Source organism: Uranotaenia lowii, chromosome 3, assembly GCF_029784155.1.
Source record: "Uranotaenia lowii strain MFRU-FL chromosome 3, ASM2978415v1, whole genome shotgun sequence".
NCBI lineage: Eukaryota > Metazoa > Arthropoda > Insecta > Diptera > Culicidae > Uranotaenia > Uranotaenia lowii.
Window position 1 is genome coordinate 330,020,702 of NC_073693.1, and position 10,298 is coordinate 330,030,999.

General features: G+C 41.8%; 1 protein-coding gene across 1 annotated transcript in view; it reads right to left on the reverse strand.

The window, feature by feature from the left end:
* Positions 1–8,114, reverse strand: part of LOC129755313 (uncharacterized) — an 85,208-nt gene extending 77,094 nt beyond the window's left edge. Inside the window, exons 1-2 of the mRNA XM_055751745.1 lie at positions 8,026–8,114; positions 6,698–7,248 (exon numbers count right to left, since the gene is read on the reverse strand). Coding sequence (XP_055607720.1) covers positions 6,698–6,731 — 34 coding nt within the window. The 5' untranslated portion in view covers positions 6,732–7,248; positions 8,026–8,114. The remainder of the gene's footprint in view (positions 1–6,697; positions 7,249–8,025) is intronic.
* Between the last annotated feature and the right edge of the window lie 2,184 nt (positions 8,115–10,298).

The window sequence follows — 10,298 nt, forward strand, 5'->3', positions numbered from 1 at the left end:
CGGAGAAAAAAAATTGGTAACTGGTTGAATTAGATAATGTTTTTCTTTCACATTATGCATTCAACTGAGTTTTGAATAATTTTCACTTTACTTACTTACTTAATGATCCCGCGCCGATCCTCCGGTGCATAGGGCCGTGGTAAAAGACCTCCAGTCAAGATTCTCGTCGACAGTTCGGATTTCAGAGGCTAGGCTTCGCCGCCACGAGTTTCTGGGTCTGCCTCTTCTTCGATGACCTTCTGGATTCCAATCTAGCGCCTCTCTGCAAATCTCGTTTTCAGAGAGGCGCAGCGTGTGCCCAATCCATCTCCACTTACGTTCCCGAATCTCGATTTCTAGCGCCTTTTGATGACACCGGCGATGTAGTTCCTCATTCGAGATCCAGTTGCCAGGCCACCAAGCACGGATGATATTCCGCAGGCAGCGGTTTACAAATACTTGCAGTTTTCGCGTCGTCACCGCATATGTGCACCAAGTTTCGCACCCGTACAGCAATACGGTTTTGACGTTTGAGTTGAAGATTCGGATTTTTGTTCGTAGAGAGATCTGGCGTGACCGCCAGATGTTTCGGAGACTCGCAAACGCAAATCGGGCCTTTCTGATCCGGGTTTCGATGTCTTTCCTGGTACCACCATCAGGCGTTATCTGGCTACCAAGATACTGGAAGCACTCCACTTTTTCAACTTGTTGCCCAGCTACCATGAAACTGGAGGGATTTCCTGTGTTGATCTCCATCGACTTGGTCTTTCCGACATTGACTTTGAGACCTGCTGCCTTGGAACTTTCGGTGAGGTCGTCGAGTTTGCTCTGCATATCTGGTTGTGTTTGGGCGAGCAAAACAATATCGTCAGCCAGGTCAAGGTCGTTCAGTTGCTCCATTGTTGAAGGATTCCACGACAATCCTCGGTTCGGTTCACAGTCAATCGATCCAATCAGAATCTCATCCATTACGATTAGAAAAAGCAGCGGTGATAGAATACATCCTTGTCTCACTCCAGCAGTTACCGGGATTGGTTCGGACAAGACACCGTCGTGCAAGACCTTGCACGAAAATGCCTCGTATTGTGCTTCGATGAGATGGACTAGTTTCTCTGGGACCCCTCGTCGCCTTAGAGCCGCCCAGATGTTTTCATGGTTAAGTCGGTGGAATGCTTTTTCGAAATCAACGAACACCAGCAGAAGAGCGTCCTGGAATTCGTTGATTTGTTCCAGTATTATTCGTAGCGTTGTGATGTGGTCCACACATGATCGTCCGGATCGGAATCCAGCTTGTTGCCGTCGGAGTGTAGCGTCGATTTTCTCCTGGATCCTGTTTAGGATCACTTTGCAGAGTACTTTGAGGGTTGTACAGATCAACGTTATGCCTCGCCAGTTACCGCACTCTGTCAGGTCTCCTTTCTTCGGGACCTTTACGAGGATACCCTGCATCCAGTCGGCCGGGAATGTTGCAGTATCCCAGATGTCAGCGAAAAGACGGTGCAACATTTGTGCTGATAGGGCAGGGTCGGCTTTCAGCATTTCAGCAGGAATGCAATCGATCCCAGGTGCTTTGTTGGATTTCATGTTTTTGATTGCCGCTTCTATTTCAGCCAGCGAGGGCGCTTCCGAGTCGACGCCATTTATGCGACTTACTGTTGGCGCTTCGAGCTGCGGGTTCTGTTGGCCATCGCTATTCGTGACTCGGAAGAGTTGTTCGAAGTGCTCAGTCCATCGTTTGAGCTGATCTGTTCGATCGGTCAATAACTGACCTGCTCGGTCTTTTAGCGGCATTCTTGCATTAGTCCTTGCACCACTGAGGCGGCGAGAGATGTCATAAAGTAATCGGCTATCTCCATTGGCGGCGGCTCTTTCTCCCTCTTCGGCTAGGGAGTTTGTCCAGGCTCTCTTATCTCGTCTACAAGCTCGATTAACTGCCTTTTCCAGCTCCTCATATCGTAAGCGGGCGGCTGCTTTGGCTGACCCGGTACATGCCTGCTCAATTCCGACTTTCGCCTTTCTCCGATCATCGACCATCCTCCAAGTTTCATCCGACATCCATTCACTTCTTCTTCCACAAACTTTACCGAGAGTACCGTGGCTCGTCGTGATAAAGGCATTCTTGATTCCACACCACTGTTCTTCGACTGTTCCGGCTGTCGGCAGCTCCGAGGCTCGGGATTCTAGCTGTTCAACGTATGCTCTTTTCACATCTGGATTCTCCAACCGGCGGACGTCGTATCGACACCCGACTTTCTCCTCGCGCCGTTGGACACGCGCAACTCTCAGTCGTATCTCGCCAAGGACGAGGTGATGGTCAGATGCAATGTCTGTGCTTCGCTTGTTGCGGACATCAAGAAGGCTCCTTCTCCATTTTCGGCTGATGCAGATGTGGTCAATTTGATTTTCTGTTCGGCCATCTCGGGATACCCAAGTGACCTTATGTGCTGGTGGATGGGGGAAGAGCGATCCACCGATCACCATGTTGTTGTTGCCACAAAATTCTACAAACAGCTCTCCGTTTTCGCTCATCTGTCCAAGGCCATGTCGCCCCAAGATGCGCTCAAGGTCCTGATTGTCGGAGCCAACTTTTGCGTTGAAGTCGCCCAAATGGATTTGAATGTCACTCTTCGGAATTCTCTAAGCCACGCTGTTCAGTTGACTGTAAAACTGTTCTTTCTCCTGCAAATCGGCAACGTCAGTTGGCGCATAACACTGGACCATTGTAAGGTTTCTAACCCGTGTTCTGAATCTGGCTACGATTATTCTTTCGTTTATCGGTTCCCATCTAATGAGGGCCGCGTAGGCCTGCGGGCTTGGGCTTAACAGGAAACCAACTCCTCGTTCCCGAGTAGCATGTTCTCCTCGTATGCCAGAGTAAAGCAGTACTTGCCCGGACTGTGTCTTGAGTTCTCCAGTGTAAGGCCAACGGACTTCGCTCAGTCCCAGAATTTCAAGCTTGAGGCGGCTAGCCTCTCTAGCAAGTTGTTCCAGTTTGCCTTGTTGGGCAAGGGTTAAAACATTCCAAGTTCCAATTCGTGTCCGTGTTTTCATGCTAAAAGTCGTCGCCAAAGTTCCAGGTCGGTCATTTCTTTCGGATTCCGTAACAATTTCAAATCAGGAGCAGTAGGTTGTTAGCCTAAAGTCTCTATCCCGCGATGGGGCTGCCATCTTGGACTTAGCTGGCGGGAGCCGCATTTCATAAATTCAGCCGCTTGCTGCAAGACAGACGCTGTTTGAGCCGCCCCTGACCTGGAGAACAGACGCTCGGTTGTTGTTGCACGCCTCCCCTGACCTGGGGAACAGACGCGTGCGGCCACCTTCTCAGTCTGCATGCGACCAAAGCATCCACCGGGGTTGGGTACCCGATCTCCGCTTAGGTTACTCGCATCCCAGCCGGCATCACGGGGAGGTAGAGATAGGAGTTGTGAATAAGAGGTGATATGACCAATAATTTTCACCCTTATTGGAAATTGCTCAAAAAACGTGAATTAGAATCGCTACCGCGGGAGTAGAGCACTGCACTGACCATACGTAAAAAAATACATGGCGAGAGAACAAACCGAAAATACGTCCGCACCCGACGAATGCCAAACTCTGAAAAAAAACCCTTGAAAATCTTTTTTTAACCTACAAGGAGCACTTTTAACCTGTCCCAGAAATTATCACCCGTTAAGCGGTCCATAGACTACACCACATTTGGACAAATGCGATGAAATTCGATGAAATTCTGGCGCTTTGAATACGATTTGTATGGTGCATGGCACTGCTTGAATGATCGCGCAAACGGTTAGAATAAAATCGATTTTGTTCAAACCACCCTCTGTGGCATGGTGTATGTGTTGCTGTTTTCGCCAGCAATCGTTTGTGTTCGCGTGAAATATGTTTGTATCGTGTGTGGGCGAGCATAGAATCAAACAATCGTCGTGGAATCATCGAATTTGTACATGCCATTTGTATAGTCTATGGCCCGCTTTAGAGTTACTGGAGTACAAATTTGCACAAAGTTTACAGATATTTCATAATGTAACTCAAATATGTTTCTAAGACAGTATTCAGCTAAAACATTTTAGTTTTCTGTTATTCAAAGTGTAAGAAAAAGAATCTGAAAAACATGCTTTAGAAAACAAGACCAGCTACGGATTGCAAAAAAATGCAAAATTTTTGTAAAGCATTGCATCGCTAATGTTACACCAAATTGCCTTTCTGCTGAATATAAATTTATTGTGGAAATCATGCGTTAATGTACTCAAAATTAAGTGGAAAGCTGAATTTAGGTGATAGAAAATCTGGGAAATTGCAAATTGACAAAAACTTCGAAAAACAGCCACCTTTGAAGAGAAATATATCGGTTTTAAGCGAGGAGTGTCAAATTGACACTCAAAGTCTGATTTCATGATTGGAGTTTTTTTCCTGTTCGTTTTTTTTTTTTGTTTTATCTGGGATTTTTACAGTTTTTTTTCCTGAGATTTCAGTAATGAATCAAAATCAAAGATTTCAAGAATTCAGGGTCCCCGAAGAACTTTATTTTATTTGGATGCACCCGAATAAAGTTACAAGCCACCAAACATCCAATAGTGTCATATTGTCACTCAAGAATTGATTAGTGGTAACAAATCGCCGCCTGTCAGTGGACGACCACGCTGATCAATCAAGCCGTGGACTCAACTTTTACAAGCAAAAATTGTATCGAAAAATAGCACTTTTTGAATCTGTTTTCAGTGTCAAAAAGTCCAATTTTAAACTCTGAAGTGTATATTAAAAAGCACTCATTTTAGTGGTTTGTGCCAACGTAAGAACTTTTAACTACACAAATAACACACGACGTATTACAGGACACAACACTTAACGTTCTTACTAACGGAAAAAAAAGGAACTAATATTACCTTTTTGTCGACCGGTTTCGGGCTCGATGTTGCCCATCTACAGGACGATGTCCGACTGATTCCGCAGAAGAAAAACACTAACACAGCATCATACTATCACGTAGTATTTGTCGAAGAGGGGTTGGTTTTTATACATTTTTGTTTGCCAAGTTGAAAAGCGGCGAAATGATAGGCGCGTCATCCTCGTTCATTAAAGGCCTCTCTGAAGTCGTGATGTACATCGATTCCCAGGCATTTAAATGTGACGCTTTTCGAACACATTTTTTGAATTTCACCTTTTCCCAATCTATGGAATGGTTGAATTCTGATGCATGGGCGGCTACACTGGATTCGTTGGATCTGTTGTTTTCTACGGCGTTTTTATGCTCCTTTATCCGTGTTTTAAATTTGCGCCTTGTTTGGCCAATATAGACCGCCGGGCAGGCCTCGCAAGGTATCTCGTAGATACCAGATCTTTCCTCCGGAGGCACCTTATCCTTTAGTGAAACCAAACAATCTTTTAGGGTGTTGGAACTTTTGTAAGCCACTTTCAAACCGTGGTTGGAGAGGATCTTCCGAATGCCATTGGTCAGTGGTGGGTGGAACGGCAAACTGACCCTTTGGGATTCTTCCTTTTCTGGTTTGAAAGTGGTGGCATTACTTCGGAACCTTTTTCTTTCGTGTTTGCGTAGGATTTTATACACGAATTTTTCGTCATAACCGTTCAGATTGGCCGCCAATAAAATCCTTTCTTTTTCGCTTTCAAACTCACTGTTTTCCATCGGTATGTTGAACAAACGGTGTGCCATTGAATGAAACGCAGCTTGTTTTTGTGCACCAAAATGATTTGAATCTCCCGTTATGTAGCGATCGGTTGATGTCGGTTTTCGGTAGATTCCAAATTTCACCGTGCTATCATCTTTTCTGGAGATGAGCAGGTCGAGAAAAGGGAGTTTTCCATCCACTTCTTTTTCGACGGTGAATTTGATCGAGCTGTGTTGGCTATTCAGGAGCTCAAGAGTTTGTGGGAGATATCGTTCTTTAACTGTGGCGAAGATATCGTCGACGTAGCGCCACCAAACTCGGGGGAAAAGTTTTTCCCTTTTTTCGAGATCGCCTTCAAAATCGCTCATGAACAGCTCAGCGAGCAAAGGGGAAAGTTTGCTTCCCATACTGAGGCCAAAGGTTTGTTTGAAGAATCTCCCCCGGAATATGAAATAGTTTTGGTTCATACATACCTCAGCTATGGTCACGTACGCTTCTATACAATTTGGTGGTGCTCTGCGTTTTTCCAAAATTTACATCGTCCTGTAGATGGGCAACATCGAGCCCGAAACCGGTCGACAAAAAGGTAATTTTAGTTCCTTTTTTTTCCGTTAGTAAGAACGTTAAGTGTTGTGTCCTGTAATACGTCGTGTGTTATTTGTATATTAAAAAGAAATTTTTTTTGTAGGTTTCTCAAATTTTCAACACAACTCGTCCAAAGGCTTCTGCTTATTAGTTTACAATGTTCAAGTAAATACGCCTTTCGAACTCTTTTTTTCATAGTTGAAAATCAACAGCTTTTTTACAAAATTCTCACTGCATCTTTTGCGAACAAGCATTGCAAAGTTTTAGAAAAGTCTGAAATGTAGAAAAGCTCAAGTTACATATATCATATGTCAACATTTTATTCCTTTAACAAAGGCTGAAATTAAGACACATCTCCCTGATCGGGAATTGCATTGAGTTTTCAAAAGTAATAATTCTGGATGGCAAAGTTTGGCTTACACGCAGATATGTATGAATTTGAATGTGATAACACAGAAAAATCAACTATAGAAAGGAGATATAAAAATTTTCGTTTTTGTACTTACCAACCAGAGAAAGCTTAATCCAGTTTAGTCCCATTTCCGGGCTGATTTTATTCCAGCTGTTTTATTCCAACGATTTTGGTTGCGTTGTGTTACTTCACCAAAGTACCACACTGCACCAATTCAGCTGCCGGGGATGTGGGTGTTGTTGTTTACTTTTGCTGCTGCCTCAAGAAAGACAGCCTTTAGTCGGTCAATTCAAAACTTAGCTGACTGGTTTTGTGGAGGTGTACTTTAGTAACTTTGCTAGTAAGTTGCTACCGGAGAGATTGCTGCAATCGGGAGACCTCTCCTCCTTCTTATCCGGGTTGGTTGCAGATTTTTTTTTTCTTCTATATTTATTTTTTTCACTTTCCTCCGCGGATGCCTTGCGATTATGCAATCTGAGCACGGTGCGGTTAGGTTTCAGGCAAAAGTCAACCACAAGTAGGTAAAAGATTGTTGAGTAGCAAAAAAACAACCCTCGGTGGAAACCTTTTGCTGCTGCTTGCTGGTGGTTTATAGTTTTGGTTGATTTTCTTTTCAAAACGTATATGTCAAACTTTTCGCTTTTGCTGAAAAATGTCGATCGTTTAAATTGATGAAAAGGTTACGATCCTTTCGATTTATTTGATAGCTGAGGGGGGTTGTTTTTTGGGTTTTTTTATCTTCCGGAGGATAAATGGAACCCGGTCGATTGCCCTCGAAAGCGCTTTCGGATGCCGACTTTCCGCCAAAAGTTGCGCCTCGACGACGACGACCCAAAAGCAAATTTCCGTTGCCGTGGAGCAGGGAAAAAATCCTACTCCAACAAATCTTATATTATACAATCTCGAATGGTGGCGTGCGTGAATTTTGCCAGACTCAGACACTTTACTTGTACGTAATTTCCATCCACTCTCGTCAGATTTCGCACTGCATAACTCCTTCAGACAACACTTCACTACAAACGATGGTCGCGCATAGCGCACCAAAAGACCCAAAAGTCGACGCAAAGAAGGGGTTGCTTTCAGGTTGACAAATCACTTCACCTTTCCCAGTGTTAAATTGTACCACCAGACGACTTACAATGAAATCACTATCATCCGCTTAACCACCAGACCGAACCGAAAAGCGAATAAAAAAACAAACAAATAAACCTACGCCAGAGATCTTTTACTTCAAAATTAAGCTTTTTTGTATACACAACAACCCACAGTCAACCGCAACTTTGTCGTCGTCTTCCTCTTGTCTCAGCCCCAAATTCAAACCAAAAGTTCACTTTCATTCGCGTCGAGTATCTTCTGATTCCAACAGAGACTCTTGCAACACAATTTCAACCCCCGTTTTTTTAAGGCAAAACAGAACCCTACCCATAGGAAAAATAAATTCACTTGAAACGGGTCCACTTTTTTTTAAAGTCTTCCAAATTGAACCTGCACCGTCACCGTCGAGCGTTTCTTTGAAACTGACCGAATTGCAACTCCAAACCAAACGTCGTCCGTCTCCGGGCGCGATGTCTTCGCGTTTCGAAGGAAAGGCGCCCTCCCAAATTGTTAAATTGCATTGCATCGGGCTTCAGGCAGACCACGTGCGCGAGCGATTCGAATCGAATCGACGACTGGAGAAAGCATCGCGATGCTTAGTTCGGACGCCCCCACTTTGGGTGCGTGTTGCCCACGCCTAGGCGCTATGCGTCACACTTTTAAGTAAGGCGTCGGGACGCCTCGTTGTTGAGCTTGGTTCAAGGATTCGTCGTTTGCGGATCTTGAGAGTTAAGGGAAATGTGGCAATCAAAACGATGACACATTAGGTATCATGCAGAATTGACCCATGCTGTTTACTTGCTGAGGCAGCGAGAATGAGAAGGTTCGTCGCTTGCAAATTTCTTCGAAAAGCATGGCCGTTGAAGTCTTTTCTTTGAAAACCCGTTGTACTAAAAACGTAAATATGTAAAAGTTGAATGCAATTATGAGTGAGCGAGCTTTCGAAGGTTTCGGAAATTCTAATGTTTCGAGCAAAAAAAAGTAGACAATTATGCCGAAAAAAAACGTGAGGCCATTATGTGGCCTCAAGAAATATTTATCTCAACTGGGTTTTTCCGTTTGAAGATCGAGATGAATTGAAGGTGTTTTTGCCAGCGCGATTGAAAAATCTATGAATCAGTTTCTTGGGAAATGATTTAAAAAGTGAATTTAACCATGGTTTTCAATTTTTTATTTTTTTTTTTAACTTTCAAAGTTTGAGGAACCAAACTTCTTAGCAGTTCTCATAATATATATCTAATAATGTATAGATGTAAATATTTTTATCTGTAAACGGGAATAATTAATAATTTGGTAATTATCTCACAAAAGTTCATTTGTGGTAGGATCTTGTGATTAAATTTTTTTTAATCGCCCCCACCCCTAAGCGGGAAAAACCCGTCAAAAAATATACGAAAGTGCTTGAAATTCATTAAAATTTTGGAATTTTCCCAGTCGGTATACCCTTGAATTTTCAAGATTTTCCAATCAGTGATAATGTTTTCCGAACAAATTGCGGTCAAATTTTTAATTGGGGTAATCAATTTTCTAATAAGCGCTTCAGAAGCGAAGGAATTCTACTGGCATACTTTCGTATCTTTCTTTTAACATTGTATAACTACTTATTATTTAATCTTAATGCAATTTTTTTCGCTGAAAAAGTCACAGAAGTTTAGTCTTACGATTAAATACCACTTTCGTTTCACGAATAACTTCATCGTTTAGAAAACCATTTTTTTTTCCAAAAATTACATACCACATGATAGAAAAAAATTAACTTCAGTACTTTTTCGGTTACAATAATTTAACCTATTTGTCGATTTGTTGGCGTTTTTCCAAAACCCGCCTTTAGACGTGTTTAATAATTCTGCTTTTATATCTAACATAGGATAATTTTTTTTTTCACACAGAAAAACCTGAATGGTGGCCATTTTTTGTGCCTCTGTTAATATATCCATTTGATTTTTTAAAAAATTGGCGTTCTGAATTTCATTCATTTGCCAGATTTTGTTTATCACCTATAGTTTTTAAAAATCGGTTAAAATTTAAAAAAAAATAACAATTTTGAATGAAAATCAATCATTCATAGCTGATGACCAAACAAACCTAAATTAAAAACAAAAACTGCTTTTGCCTAGATATTTTAAATTCTTTACAAAAAAAATCTATTATTTTTAGAAATTTATATTTTTAACATTACAACTGTTTTTTACATAACTTAAGAAAGTCTTTAAGTATTTTATATTATTTTCATTTCCTTATTTAACAAATTTGATGAAGACTTCAAAACAATTTGACTTTTGCTTTTAAAATATCCAAGATTCCATTTGTCTTAAAATCTGTATGAAATTTCGTCACATTTCTCGTGTTTTGTAGGATTGGAAAAAATAAACAAGAATAAAATATCTGTAACTGTTTTCTCAGAAGTGAAAATTATTCGTGGTCTTCGGGAAAGTTGATCATTGAATTCAAATCTTAACTTTTAAAACATTTTTAGTGCTCTATTTTTCACAAAAAAAAACGTGCACAAATTTTTAAAATGAATTTTTACCTATTTTTGGGAGATAGCTCAGAAACAAGGGCTGCTAGAAAAAATATAATGCTCTCAAATTATTATAAAT